The sequence below is a fragment of the Oscarella lobularis genome, chromosome 11 (assembly GCF_947507565.1).
Source record: "Oscarella lobularis chromosome 11, ooOscLobu1.1, whole genome shotgun sequence".
In the NCBI taxonomy this organism is placed as follows: domain Eukaryota; kingdom Metazoa; phylum Porifera; class Homoscleromorpha; order Homosclerophorida; family Oscarellidae; genus Oscarella; species Oscarella lobularis.
In genome coordinates this window covers 1351389-1363920 of record NC_089185.1, presented here as the reverse complement: position 1 = coordinate 1363920, position 12532 = coordinate 1351389, and the positions used below count along the sequence as shown (strand labels likewise).

The window sequence follows — 12532 nt, the reverse complement described above, 5'->3', positions numbered from 1 at the left end:
AACAGTCGATTGGCGAAGGTTCGTTTTCCCAAACTCAAAACGATCGGCGATTTCTTCTACATGTACGACGGCGATCGAATTCAAGTTCTCGATCTATCTCAACTTACCAGCGTCGGCGGCCGCTTTCAAATATATCATCTCGATCGAATGGAAGTGCTTGACATTTCCTCTCTTCAGACGGTGTCCGACTTTTTCTACATCGTCTACTGTTCTCGCTTGAGGAGCTTGTCGGCACCGATGCTGAACTTCGTCGGCGGCTATCTGAGCATCCACGACAATAATGCTCTGACGTCGTTCAGTTTTCCCAAGCTCACTGCCGTCGGCGACTGGTTGCGCGTCTATCACAATGACTTGCTGAAAAATGTCGACGGATTCACGACGTTGACTCGGGTCGGCGGCAATTTGGAGGTTCGCGACAATGTGGCGCTGACGAACATCGCCGGTTTGAAGAATATTCAGTACGTCGGAGACTATTTGTGGATATATAACAACGACGAGCTGCTCGACATCGACGGACTGTCGTCGTTGACTTACGTCGGCTACGAAGTGCAAATATACAGCAATTCGAAGTTGACCGAGATTGACGGACTCAACAGTCTGACGACTATTGGAGCTAATCTGCGTATCTATGAAAATCCCAAGCTGCTGCATTTAAATGGATTTTCCGCTCTGCGAAATGTCACGTCGTACATTGAGGTTTACAAAAACGCGGTTCTCAACGACGTGAGCGGAATGGGCAGCGTTGTTTACGTGGGCGGCTACGTTCGTTTTCACGATAACAAATTGTGCAAAATTCCAGCCAATCTTCAAGCGTTTGTCAGCAATGACCCCCAATCTTACTTCAACAAAGATTGCTAAATGCTTCAGTTGATGACTTGAAAACACTCTGACTGTGTGTGAATGTTCTGTAACAGGATTATTACTACTGCTGTATGTCTGTAGCACTTTTGTTCTTGAATGTCAACGTTTCTTTTTATTTCTGCATGTCCGGCGGTATGTCCGGCTCGCGGGAGCGGTGTACGGGATGTCAGCGACGTCGCGCACGTTAGACGAGCATTCTCAGACTTCCGGCTGCTTTTCTTCAGCCTAAACCGGATCGGAATGTCGAACGAAGGCGACGGACTGAGTCGCTCGCGTAAATTCACGTCCGTCAAGTCGATGGAAGCGTTTCAGAAACAGGCGGCTAAAAGGGTGAGCCCCCCCTCACTCTTTTCCTTACTTCCTTCTTCGCGCGTCTTCGACACCGGCTCGTCACGTATCGCCTGTCTAGGGCCTTATAATACAAGAAATCGATCGCGGCCAGCCTTGCCGCGTGTGCGGCGACAAGTGCCCCGGCTTTGAACTTCACGTGTGGAGGTAATCCTCGTTCCGAACGGAACAAAAAAAACAAAGGAATTTCTAATTAACCCGCGTTACGCTCTCGCAGAAAAACGTGTCAGCATTGCAAGTGTCGACGCGAAGAGCACGCTATCATCGAAACCCCGACGCCATTGAGTCCCGTAAAGAAGAGCGTCGCGCCGTCTCTTGACATCATCGAGGAGATGGCCTTAGTGGAGGAGGAACTTCCGGCTCCGCCTCCTCCCGTGACCGATGAAACAATGAAAGATTTGGAGGAGGAGGAGGGCGGAAGTCTTGGTGATGATGGTGTTAATGATGATGATGATGATGAGCGTGTTAGTGAAGAAGGCGGGGAACGTTACGGTTGGACTCCTGATGGCTTGAATGACAAGAAGCTGGCAAGAAATTCAATAGAATCCACGTATAGTTTATTTATTTATTTATTTATTTATTTATTTATAGATAGAGAAATTTATGGCCAATTTGCCGGCCGAGAAGAGGCCTGTATTGGGCGAAGAGGGCATGCACTATTGGCTGAAGCAGATTGCCTATCAGATGCCAACGCACGACTCGGATTCGACCAAGTGCCACGAGTTGAACGACGAGGAGAAGAGAGTTCAGGGCGACTACAAGGGTCAGATGAACGACGGCGTGCACGTGGCCAAGGCCAGGGAGACGGGACTAGGCGACATCACGGTGAAGAAGGGCGAGGATATGTATACCTGTTGTTTTTATGTGTTTATTTTTTCTAGTGCTATCACTGCTCTGATGTTATTGAGCGGGGAAGTATCATGGTCACTTCTTCGGTCCTCGATAAGGATCTCTTCTGGCATCCGCAGTGCTTCGTCTGCTCAAAGTGCGACGAGCTATTGGTTAGCTTTGCGTTTTTCCTCGACGGTGAAGGAACCGTCCTGTGTCATCGTCATTACGGCGAAGCGCAGTTTCCGAGATGTCACAGCTGCGACGAAGTAAGAAATGGCAGCCTCTGAATCTCTTCTCACCGTCGTCGCCTTTAGTTGATCTTCGCCGGATCGTACACCGTCGCTGAAGACGCCAACTGGCATGACAAGCATTTCTGCTGTTTTGAGTGCGACGAGCCGCTGACGAGTGGCGGCAAAAGTCACTTGTACGTGCGTCACGAGGGCAACATCTTCTGCAACGAGTGCTACGACGAGAAGGTGGCCAGACGCTGCAGCGTCTGTCAAAAGCCCATCACGGCCGACAGTCGCTACCTCATGTACGAAGAGAAGCACATGCACAGCGCCTGTTTCCAGTGTAACGTCTGCAACAAGTCGCTGGCGAATCAGCAGTTCTACAAGCAAGACGGCTCGCTCTTGTGTAAGGAGTGTTTTGAAACGAAACACGGGAAATCGTGCTCGCGATGTCACAAGTCCATTAGTGCCGGTGAGAAGTCCTTGGTGATGGGTGGTCAGCATTGGCACGAGACGTGCTTCGTTTGCGGTAAGTGCGAAGAGTCGATGGTGAAGAAACCCATCATGGAGCACGAAAGCGGTATTTACTGTTCCACGTGCTACTACGATTCATTTGGAGAGAAGTGCGCCGCTTGCAAGAAACCATTGGGAAATGAGGGTAAGTGGGGGGAGAGGCTCACATTGACGAAGAAAAGGCCATCCATCTATCTATGCACACATGTGTACACGTCTTTATTGTAGGAGGCGCCAGACACGGTGACGTGACGTATCACAAGCACTGCTTCTGTTGCACAAATTGCCATACCACTTTGGCAGGCAAACAGTTTGCTGTCATCGACGACGTGAAGAATGTCTGCATTGATTGCTACAATAGGGCCTTTGCCAAAGTGTGCAAGTCCTGCGGATTGCAGATTGAAGCGAGCCTATCTTACGTATCCTATAGTGACTTCCATTGGCATGAGACATGCTTTAAGTGTGTCTCATGTGACAAGTCACTTGTCGGTGAAGGCTTTCTTCACCGAGAAGGCGTCGTTTACTGTTCTGAATGCTACTAAACAGTAATCCTTTGCTAAAATGACGTTGATGCAATTAACTGATTGAGTGAAGAAGCCGTTCTTTTTTTAGTAAACTCAACAAGCCTTAACCTAAATACACAGACACCTAAAAATTCAAACAAGACAAAACTAATTGATAAGATCTAAAATTCGGAAGACGAAAAAAAGTGGCACACACTTGCAAGTTTCTTAGAGAGGCCTAACTTGAATTGGTGGTAAGCGACTGGTTATTTGCAATAGCAGACTTATCTATAAAATAGTTACTATTATTTTCATACTCTACGCCCCATGACATAAAACTAATTTACCTTCGTCTGTGCTGTTGTTCACCGCATAGGCAGCCTGTCGGTCGCTCAAGCTATTCGTTCCTTTGCTGAAGTGCCGACTCATCTCGGCGCCCGTTCCCCTTGACGGTCTCCTCATGGTTGGCTGCCTGACGTTTCTCTCCGGACGAAGGAGAATGATGTAGAGCTTTGGAAGAAAGAGACAGCCCCAGGCAGCTGAAGCCGTCAGCGTCATCGCGAGGGACATGAACGCGGGACGCTGTTGGGGAGTGGTCACTATGCCGACGGCTATGAAAGCGAGCCAGATGATCAATTCGGCATAGGCGGCAAAGTTGATAAAGAGCGTTTCTTTGAAATTTTCGGGTATTTTTCTCGTCTTGTAGGCATAGACGATGCAGACGACAATCAGACCGAGAATATATAGCCAAGACACGAGGGTGCCGTAATCAATGAGATGCTTGCACTTGAGATTGACCTCTACGTTTTTTCTGGAGGAATCCGATACGGCATAGGGGTTGGCAATCACCAGCCAGACGACGCTTATTGCGCACGCACCGACGACTATAAGACCCGTTAAGATCAGCTGACTGCTAGGGCTGATGCAGCTTGGACGCTGAACGGACGCCGAGCGATTGAACAGCCTCGATATGCGATTGGTCTTGATGAGAAGAGCGCCGAAGATGATGGAGAGAAAGACGCCGAAAAAGAAGCGCTGAATTCCGCACGTAACGTCTGTCGGCTTGGCGACGAAGACGAAGGTGAGCAGATAGGATAATAGCATGCCAAGCAGCATAATGACGCTTAGTTCTCGACTTGATGCCATGACGAGCGGCGTGTGCCACCTGAGACCAAACGCAATTAGCGTGAGGACGACCAGGATGCATCCAATAACAGCCAGAATGATGACAAATATAGCGAGACCGTCTCCCCAATGAAGATAAGTGATCTCCAGTGGGACGCAGCCGGTGCGAGCGTCGTTAGACGTCTGATTATCTGGACATTTCTTGCAATCGCCATACGAACTACCAGACAAGTCAAGGTAATGGTGGACTTCACATTTTCCCTTGCATATCCAGCACGTCAGGAACGTCTCGCTACGTTCGTTAGGTTTTTTCACGGCTTCTCGTAGAACTCCCTCTCCGCAGGGATCGCTGCACACGGACGAAGGAGGTGTATTTCCGTCATGCCATATGATGTCTGCTACGTTCAGTCGGCCGAGGCCTTCGCCGCCTATCCATAATCCAACAGTTTTAAAACTATGACTTCCGTTTTGAACTTGTAGATTTTTGACGTCGTATTCGGCGTTTATAAAATCGCCGTTTTTGTCAAAGGAAAACGGCTCTTTGGATTCCGACCGGAAGGTGACGTTTTCGAGAGAAGTTTTGAATTCTTGACCACAGGTTTCTATTTCCATCTGGCATTCAGCCAACCGTTGTCTAAAACACGACGAGTTGAGATTGCCATTGCCATTGCACTTGCCCAGCAGAAGATTGTGAAGTGCGCGAGCATATGCGTTGACAGCGTCAAGAACGAAGGCAACTTTTGAATCGTACGACAGATCAGCAGACAAAGTTTCACTGCAATTCGGATAGACACACTCCAGTTTGGAATCGTAATAGTGAAGAAACCATTCGTTCGTTTTGTAGTTCGACGGATTCAAGTTGGCCATGTGCGCGTTGTAAGATTCGACTTTGATTTGAGAGGGGATGACGGAAATGAGACCTCGCGCCACGTCTGTCATATCTTCCGATTCATAGGTCAACACTTCATCTTTATCACCCCAAGAATCGCTACCAATGAACGTGAAACCTCTGCTTTTGAGTTTGGGCGTCCTTGAAACGACGTAGAGAACCTTTTGAGCCACATCCAAGTGACAAAACATGACGATGACACTGCCGTTCTGATACACTGACGAATTGCCGCTTCCCGATGATGACTCTTCAAGGACTTCTAATTCCTTCTGCACTTCAGACAATGAGGCATCTTTGTCTATTCCAACATTGAGGCCAACATCAATGCTCGCTTCCGTAGCCTTCGTTCTAAACGCCTTAAAACCATCCTTGCCGTAAGCATCCAAAGAATGCACCCCGTGCACGTAGGTCCAGTTGTACTTCTTTGCTATGGCAACCATGGCCGTCGCTTGGAATTCGTCAGACGGAATCGATCGAAAGAAATACGGATATCTCTTCGAATCGCTTAGCGTCGCGCTCGTCGACGCGTAACTAATCAACGGCACGAAGAAAAGATTTAGCAAGTCTGTGACTCTGATAGATATCCCGGAAGAAGCCGCGCCGACCACGCCCAACGACGGTGTCTTGCTGTCGTCAGTATTCAGAAAGTTAAGCGACTGACGCAAAGCGTAATCGGCATCCGAACACGTATCGCGCATTTCGTAGCCTAACGTAATGTTCGGCAGTAGCGCTTCGTCGCTGTTGATTTGATCGATGGCGAATCGCATCGCCTCCAATCGTTCGAATCCGAATTGGCGCACCGTTGTGCGATCTTGTACGCATTTGCCGTCGTCGCTGATTTTGTGAACAGGAAAGAGACCGCCGAAAACGATGTCGCCGACGCGATCGAGGAGGGTGGCGTTACACGATTCGCACGGTCCGCGGATTGCACCCCGAACGACGGTCAGAGAAGCGACGAAAGCGATGTAGGCGCCGAGACGCATTCTTCTTCGTCTTCGCGAGTCGTGTGAATTGAAGGAATGAACAGAGAAGCCGGTGTGTGATACGAACGATCGATCGCCTTTTGTTGCTCGGTCACGTGAGAAGAATGGCCTACTTGTGATTCGTCACGTCGATACTTCCTTCGAACGTCCCGTAGTTACAGAGGGAAAAAATTTTGCGTAGTCGCACGTTTATTATTTCCGTGCGCTTGTTGTTCGTTTTTGCGCAAAATAAAGTGTACTATCGCCTTCGCACGCAAAAATTGCGCCTCAGCTGAAGAGGTGACAACAAGACAATAAGAAGGCAGTTCGGAATGCAAGAGCGCACGCTAGGCGACTATGTCCGCTGCTCAGCGCTCCGTTGTGGAGTACGTCACCCGCGGACCCGACGTTCCCGGTCATCATTGCGGCTACTGCGATGGACAGGATCGGGTAGCAAACGGTAAAGCATAGGCCCCGTCAAGAATTTTCAAAAACACTCGTTTCTCGCTCGTACAGGTGTTTGGGCTCACGTTATGACGTGCCAGGATTACAAAAATCTAATCGATCGCGGATGGAGACGATCAGGAAAGTACGTCTATAAGCCTATAATGAAACGATCGTGCTGTCCCCCCTACGCCATACGGTAAACGGCCAAGCCGGAAAAACTCATCAAAACCCCACCTCTAGCCACGCGTTTTTCAGTTGCGATACGACGAATTTTTCGATTTCCAAATCGCAGAAGAAAGTCTTGAAAAAGGTGCACCGTTACTTGGCGACGGGCCAGACACGTTTACTTCAAGAGGAAGTCGAGGAAGAAAAACACGAGAAGACGCCAAAACAAGCTGGGACATCGCCTTCAGAAAAAAGGCATTGATGATCTATTTTAGTTACGAAGGTGGCCATTCATTGGGGGTGATTTTTCACAGTGAGCCTGGTCTGGCAGCTGCTTCGTTGCCGTCAAAGCCGTCGTCATCTAAACCTAGTACGGTAGATCGATGCTTTAGGCTGAGGCTGCGTGTCGTTTTACGCTTCGCTCTCAAGGTTCAGGTGCGGATCCTAGCAAGTCGAAGTGCCGCAAAGCTAAGGAAGTGAGACGAGAGAAGTGGGCTCTGAAGGGCAAGACACCTGTCGTGACGCGACCGAAGAAAACGGTGGAGGATTTTATTGAGAACGAAGCAAACGATTCTCACAAGCTAACTGTATGTCCGTGATCATCTCTCGATTCTCGCGTCTTTTTTTTCAATAATAATAATGAATTGTAGGTTGAGTTACTACCTTGTTCTATGAAGAACGATGTCTTCAAAGCGTCGTTTATGGAATCCTATTCGGTCTACGTAAAATATCAGGTCGCTGTGCACGGAGATGAGGAGCGTGAATGTACTCAAAAACAGGTGAAACGATAACAGCGTGGGCCTTTTCTAACTACTGTATAATTTTAGTTCTCCCGTTTTCTTGTCGATTCACCTCTAGTGGTAAGAGAACGGTCACGTTAACATTTGTCTAGCAATGCAATCGCGTCTAGCCTTATCAACCTGAAGGTGGCCCACCGTCTGGCTATGGCTCATTTCATCAGCATTACAGAATAGACGGTAGTTGGTCCTGATTTCTCTTTTGAAATGCATTGTCTATAATGGCAGGAAAGCTGGTTGCTGTTGGCGTACTCGACATACTTCCGACCTGTACATCATCCGTCTATTTCTATTATGATCCCAGTTACGAATTCCTCACGTTGGGAACTTATAGTGCTCTCAGGTTGTATTAGATCTACACTGTATACTTTTAATTGAAGTTGCACTGCTTCTCTGCAGAGAAATATACTTCACTCGGCAGCTGCAGAAACAGGCTCCTGACTTGGCGTTCTACTACATGGGCTATTACGTCCACAGCTGCGCAAAAATGAGGTACAAGGTAAGAGAAGCGTTAGACCCTTTCTCCGTGTTCGTGACTTTTCTCCAGGGTCAGTATAATCCATCATTTCTATTGTGCCCCGAAGTCTATTCATGGATTCCTATTGAAATAAGCAGGCCTAAATTAGACGCGTCAAAGTACAGCCGACTGGATTCTTCTGATGCAGTGGAAGGTAATGACTAAGGCCGAATAAGAAACAAAAAGTTTGATTCTGCTATGATTAAAGAGGATGTAGCTATCAATAATGTCTTAGTACTGTGGCAAAGAACAGCGATGCCTTACGAGGTTGTATACAAAGAGTCGCTTGCCTAACCTAACCTATATGTTGCTATGTGTGCTTTCAGATTTTTGTTGCAATGGGAGGCGGCGACGGTCGCCGACACGAGGCTTCTGTGCGTGAATACGCTCAACTGGCCGGACCAAAAGCGTCCGCAAGCATGCTCTTGTATCTTGACTGACAAGGAAACGTTCTGCTGAGTTGCATGAAGAAAAAATATCAAAGCTAAGGTTCCCTCATGAAGATGTTTAACCAGGAGCAGCTGGTGTGGGTGAGCCTTTGATTCCTCCACCAGGTACAGTGCTAATTTGACGCCCAGCCAGGTGGCCCACTTGCGGCTTAGGTGCAGATCCCAAAGAGCATCCATCTTTCATTTCTGTTGTGCTAACATGGTACAGCCCTACAGTAGTGCGACGACGCGTCTGAAGGTGAGAGAATCCGCTTTCTCGGGACAAATCTTTAGCCTTCTCCATAGGATAGCTATCACGACTTATGGAGGTACGTCAAGCATTTAGTAATTTAATTTAGGAAACAATTGCAAAGAAACTGAGTCAACTGGCGGAATCTCAGATGTCAAATTGTACACTGCATTGAGAATTCACACCGCACAGAATCAGGAGAATTGATCTAAGGTAAGAAAATATCTTCTGACGTCAGTTGGGCATGTTAACGCTATACCTGATAACCAGTCTACTCCCTCCTGGAGGCCTTCCCCGGTTAGAGCGTTACTGGCACTGCACAGGCAATATTGAGCACAAACGATGCGCAAAATTCATTTCTATACCATATGTGCCATGGTTTGTTCTTGATTTGTTCCAATCCCATCAAAGTAGCCACCTGACGCATTAATGTCACTCAAAAGTTTCCAGTATATATACGTAACATAAGACTAACCTTTACGGCTGAAAGTGCCTCCTTACAGTCCATCTTGTTAGCATAGAAAAGTATAGGCAGTCGTCTTACTTTGATGCCTTATATAAAAAAGGACAACGTAATCCCCCTATCAGTAAACGCTCGTTTCTTACTGTCGTGTCCCAACAGCAAATTTAGCTCGTCCTTAGCAACCACAAGTCTAAGCTTGTCGCTGCTATCAATAACGAATATTATTGCCTGTGCATCTCTGAAAAGCAGCGCGAGGATCAGCATGCTCTCCTCGTAGAATTCACATCGACACCGACTTGTAATAGTGTTCCCAAAGATTTCGATAACGCCCCTGACCAGACATATCAAACACCGTAAACTTGAGGCTAGATACACAGTGATCGTTGCGTGGAGAAGGAAAGAGCCGTTTACTTCGACATGGCGAATTTCTCGACGCTGAAACCGATTGTCGGTACGATGTCCATGACTTGAAGCTGAGGGAGAATGCGTGTGTTGTGAGGCGGAAGGTCGAAGTCGGCTTGTTCTGACCTTTTCCGGCTTTAGTCTATTTATGATCGTTGTTTTGCCGCTGTTGTCCAAACCTATGCACAGTACGTGAGCCTCTTTCTTCTTTAGACCGAACAAAGCGGCCAGACGATCGAGGAAGCCCATCGCCTTGGTCACGGTTAGCGTACGCAGTACTCGCCGATTTTCGAAGCACCCGGACGCGAGAACGCGGCACGTGAGTAATAATTAGCTGTATATATTTAGAATCAAAATAGCATAAATTTATATCTTTACAATTGATCTTGTGTTTGCATATGCCGAACGTCTCTTTTGACATTGCGAACGAGGAAAAGGCGGGGGCTTCGGTTCCAACGACGGCTGGGCTAACGACGGCAACACCAACGGGTCATTCGCCGTTGATTCGAGCGGTAATACCCTCTGCTTGTTTTTATTCAGTTTCAGAGCGTCTTTCTGTAAAATAACCGTCTAGGGAAAGCGCTCTGAGATCATCGCATTTCTTACTCGTTTGAAAACGAATCCTCGTCGCTCTTTTCCTGGCGCCGCCGCCGCCGTCGTCGCCATCGCGTGCTGCTCGGCAGTTGTGACACCGTCCCGTCGACTCTTCCCCCCATCAAAAACTCCAAGTCGTCTGTCCGTCATGATGGTCGCTCGACGCGATCGAAACTTCCTTCCGTCTTCCCGCGGCTGCACCGCCGCGGTCGTAGTCGTTGTCGTCGGACCGAGTTCGCAGCTGCGCGACTTGCCATTCGGTCGGCTCGCGACGTGCGCCGATTCGGCGCTCATCAATTGGCTGTCAGAATAGCACATGCGTACGGCGCGCAGTCTCTTGACCATGCGGTGCATGAGATAATAGGTCGCCGTCGCGCGCGACGCGCGATTTTCGCAGATGCACTTGACCGTCTGCTCTCGCTCGTATCCCCAATGGTCAATCATTCGCGAGAGCAGGCGCTCGTCGATATCTTGGGCGTAGGGGAAGTTGGGAAAGGGTTCGGACGTCAGCGGATCGGCGCCGTCGTTTGTTATCCACGCGTGTTGCATAATTTCGGCCACTTTGATCCTTTTGTCCTCGCGGAGTTGTAGGAGCTGGTGGAGTAGGTCTTGGCACGCTAGAGAAGAACCGCACGGTTAGTGATTTTGCCAAAGATTTCTCCTAAGATCTGCGCTCCATTCGCTCCATTCTTGAGCGCAGATCCGCTCATTTGCATCTCATGCAGTATTTTATCGATGCAAAGTTTGGAAATTGATTCTGTGTCTAAACTTACACGACGATAGATGGTCCGGAATTTTGGCTCCCATAAGTATCTGCGCGTGCAGCGCTGTCAGGTTAATGGGTTCGACGTGAAAGGGTAGCTCGCCCGTCAGCATTGCATACATATTGATGCCTCTGTTAATTGAGAAACCGGTTTAAATTGGTCAGAGATGCGATCTTGACGCTTACATGCTCCACACGTCGACAGCTGCACCGTACTGCTTTTGGCAGAACACCTCTGGTGCCGCATACGCAGGCGATCCGCACTGCGTCATTAGATGCCCGCCCTCCCCGAGCGTGTTACTGAGTCCAAAATCTAGTCAGTGGGTTGGTAATCGGTTTTAGCACGAATGGCTAAGCGAAACTGTACTGTACCTATGATTTTAATATCGTTGTTCTCATCCAAGAGCAAATTTTCAACCTTGAGATCTCTATTGCAAACGAAATTAGTGCTGTTTGCTAGTACGTCAATGAATAGCATTGAAGTTTCTGCTAAACTGCGGCGCTTAGTGCTGTCCCCGATAACGCTCGGATTCATGCATAATGCATTCGGTGTGCAGCTGCACCAGGCACTAACGAGATTCACTTTGAGGCATCCTTTTAGCCAAGGTCACGAACCCCATTAGGAAACCTCGCTCGTGCACGCCGCGCTGCAAACGACGCATGTGCGCGGTAGCAGAATTTACCTGTGAATGACTCCGGCCTTGTGCATGTACTCGACGGCAGAAACGATTTGTCGCATGTACTTTCGCGTTTCCTTCTCGTCGATCCGCTGTCGTGCACAGATATAATTCATCAGCTCTCCGCCGGAGACGAGCTCGGTGACGAGATAGAAATGGTTTTCCGTTTCGAGGACTTCATAGAGCCGAACGACATTCTTGTGGTTCAACTTTTGTAACATCAGTGCTTCGCGCCGGAAGGTGCGCTGCAGGTAGTCACTACCCTTCATGATAGCCTTGTCAATGATTTTTACGGCGACCTGTGAGGCAACGGGATTGAATGGACTGGCAATGTCAGGTATAGAGAGGAGTTCACTTTCTGGTTTGTTAGCTTGTGGACTGCCTCTTTGACTTTTGCAAACGAGCCTTCTCCAATAGTTTTTCCTAGAAGATAGCCTTCGATTTGCTTTCCTTTTGCTGCCGAATGTGTCATTGCTCTCAAGAGAACTTGAACGTCTGACTGACGTACGACCCCTCGTCTGTTGCTGTCAACAGAGTGGTCAAGGTGGGTGCGTGCATGTCGACTTCATTGCTGACGTGCGTCATGATTATGTCTGCAGCCCACGCCCTTTTCTGATCCATAAAGCGGGATTCGGAGAGACGTTTACTGCCTGACGTAATTGTGCATCCAACTCGAAATCGAATTAGGACGTCACAAGCTAGGTGACCATGGCGAGATTTGTCAACAGAACGTCTTAGACCCTTGTAGCGCTCACCGTCTTTCTCAT

The 12532-nt window shown here is 48.5% G+C and overlaps 6 protein-coding genes across 15 annotated transcripts in view; 3 read left to right on the top strand and 3 right to left on the bottom strand.

Annotated features, from left to right (window-relative positions):
• Positions 1-1012, top strand: part of LOC136192874 (uncharacterized) — a gene marked incomplete in the record, with an annotated part of 3924 nt that extends 2912 nt beyond the window's left edge. The window contains 1 exon segment of the mRNA XM_065981623.1: positions 1-1012. Within this exon segment, the coding sequence (XP_065837695.1) occupies positions 1-858 (858 nt within the window).
• A 33-nt stretch (positions 1013-1045) lies between these two features.
• On the top strand, positions 1046-3474 carry LOC136192877 (testin-like). Its single transcript, XM_065981626.1, has 7 exons — positions 1046-1191; positions 1271-1356; positions 1427-1736; positions 1801-2034; positions 2091-2306; positions 2355-2928; positions 3012-3474. Exons 1-7 carry the CDS (start codon positions 1102-1104, stop codon positions 3323-3325), a joined length of 1824 nt encoding a protein of 607 aa, XP_065837698.1. The 5' UTR covers positions 1046-1101; the 3' UTR covers positions 3326-3474.
• LOC136192875 (metabotropic glutamate receptor-like) lies at positions 3368-6557 on the bottom strand. Its single transcript, XM_065981624.1, has 2 exons — positions 3634-6557; positions 3368-3574 (listed from the first exon to the last, which is right to left on the bottom strand). The coding sequence occupies exons 1-2, from the start codon at positions 6281-6283 to the stop codon at positions 3525-3527; spliced, it is 2700 nt and encodes an 899-aa protein (XP_065837696.1). The 5' UTR covers positions 6284-6557; the 3' UTR covers positions 3368-3524.
• A 34-nt stretch (positions 6558-6591) lies between these two features.
• On the top strand, positions 6592-11492 carry LOC136192868 (arginyl-tRNA--protein transferase 1-like). 10 transcript variants are annotated; one of them, XM_065981613.1, is made up of 18 exons: positions 6592-6722; positions 6779-6905; positions 6965-7129; positions 7189-7244; positions 7304-7461; positions 7525-7653; positions 7702-7734; positions 7785-7851; positions 7900-8014; positions 8071-8170; positions 8219-8342; positions 8397-8455; positions 8515-8718; positions 8767-8875; positions 8923-8945; positions 9018-9079; positions 9945-10243; positions 10306-11489. In XM_065981613.1, the coding sequence occupies exons 1-13, from the start codon at positions 6620-6622 to the stop codon at positions 8626-8628; spliced, it is 1350 nt and encodes a 449-aa protein (XP_065837685.1). In that variant the 5' UTR covers positions 6592-6619; the 3' UTR covers positions 8629-8718; positions 8767-8875; positions 8923-8945; positions 9018-9079; positions 9945-10243; positions 10306-11489. The 10 variants fall into 10 exon arrangements, with proteins under 10 accessions (XP_065837685.1, XP_065837686.1, XP_065837683.1 ...); XM_065981614.1 differs by having other exon boundaries at positions 6779-6851; positions 8923-9079; positions 10306-11491; XM_065981611.1 differs by having other exon boundaries at positions 8515-8677; positions 8743-8875; positions 8923-9079.
• On the bottom strand, positions 8951-9993 carry LOC136192872 (ADP-ribosylation factor-like protein 6). The gene is made up of 8 exons (XM_065981622.1): positions 9858-9993; positions 9741-9802; positions 9626-9694; positions 9473-9567; positions 9342-9418; positions 9232-9284; positions 9126-9181; positions 8951-9074 (listed from the first exon to the last, which is right to left on the bottom strand). Exons 1-8 carry the CDS (start codon positions 9978-9980, stop codon positions 9061-9063), a joined length of 549 nt encoding a protein of 182 aa, XP_065837694.1. The 5' UTR covers positions 9981-9993; the 3' UTR covers positions 8951-9060.
• LOC136192867 (hormonally up-regulated neu tumor-associated kinase homolog) lies at positions 10052-12302 on the bottom strand. Its single transcript, XM_065981608.1, has 7 exons — positions 12121-12302; positions 11772-12064; positions 11461-11516; positions 11275-11401; positions 11099-11220; positions 10338-10942; positions 10052-10286 (listed from the first exon to the last, which is right to left on the bottom strand). The coding sequence occupies exons 1-7, from the start codon at positions 12235-12237 to the stop codon at positions 10098-10100; spliced, it is 1509 nt and encodes a 502-aa protein (XP_065837680.1). The 5' UTR covers positions 12238-12302; the 3' UTR covers positions 10052-10097.
• Positions 12303-12532: the final 230 nt, after the last annotated feature.

Excerpts from the sequence above, each read along its gene's own strand:
- LOC136192877 (XM_065981626.1), top strand. The coding sequence starts at position 1,102 with ATGTCGAACGAAGGCGACGGACTGAGTCGCTCGCGTAAATTCACGTCC. Across the intron at positions 1,192-1,270 it reads AGAAACAGGCGGCTAAAAGG|GGCCTTATAATACAAGAAAT; the intron begins GTGAGCCCCCCC and ends TCGCCTGTCTAG. Across the intron at positions 1,737-1,800 it reads GCTTGAATGACAAGAAGCTG|ATAGAGAAATTTATGGCCAA; the intron begins GCAAGAAATTCA and ends ATTTATTTATAG.
- LOC136192875 (XM_065981624.1), bottom strand. The coding sequence starts at position 6,283 with ATGCGTCTCGGCGCCTACATCGCTTTCGTCGCTTCTCTGACCGTCGTT. Across the intron at positions 3,575-3,633 it reads GAACAACAGCACAGACGAAG|ATAAGTCTGCTATTGCAAAT; the intron begins GTAAATTAGTTT and ends ACTATTTTATAG.
- LOC136192868 (XM_065981611.1), top strand. The coding sequence starts at position 6,620 with ATGTCCGCTGCTCAGCGCTCCGTTGTGGAGTACGTCACCCGCGGACCC. Across the intron at positions 7,245-7,303 it reads GCCGTCGTCATCTAAACCTA|GTTCAGGTGCGGATCCTAGC; the intron begins GTACGGTAGATC and ends TTCGCTCTCAAG. Across the intron at positions 8,171-8,218 it reads GCGCAAAAATGAGGTACAAG|GGTCAGTATAATCCATCATT; the intron begins GTAAGAGAAGCG and ends ACTTTTCTCCAG.
- LOC136192872 (XM_065981622.1), bottom strand. The coding sequence starts at position 9,980 with ATGGGCTTCCTCGATCGTCTGGCCGCTTTGTTCGGTCTAAAGAAGAAA. Across the intron at positions 9,803-9,857 it reads ATAGACTAAAGCCGGAAAAG|CTTCAAGTCATGGACATCGT; the intron begins GTCAGAACAAGC and ends ATTCTCCCTCAG. Across the intron at positions 9,568-9,625 it reads CTTTGGGAACACTATTACAA|AGATGCACAGGCAATAATAT; the intron begins GTCGGTGTCGAT and ends GCTGCTTTTCAG.
- LOC136192867 (XM_065981608.1), bottom strand. The coding sequence starts at position 12,237 with ATGACACATTCGGCAGCAAAAGGAAAGCAAATCGAAGGCTATCTTCTA. Across the intron at positions 12,065-12,120 it reads ACAAGCTAACAAACCAGAAA|GTCGCCGTAAAAATCATTGA; the intron begins GTGAACTCCTCT and ends GTTGCCTCACAG. Across the intron at positions 10,287-10,337 it reads GAGGATTCGTTTTCAAACGA|AAAGACGCTCTGAAACTGAA; the intron begins GTAAGAAATGCG and ends GTTATTTTACAG.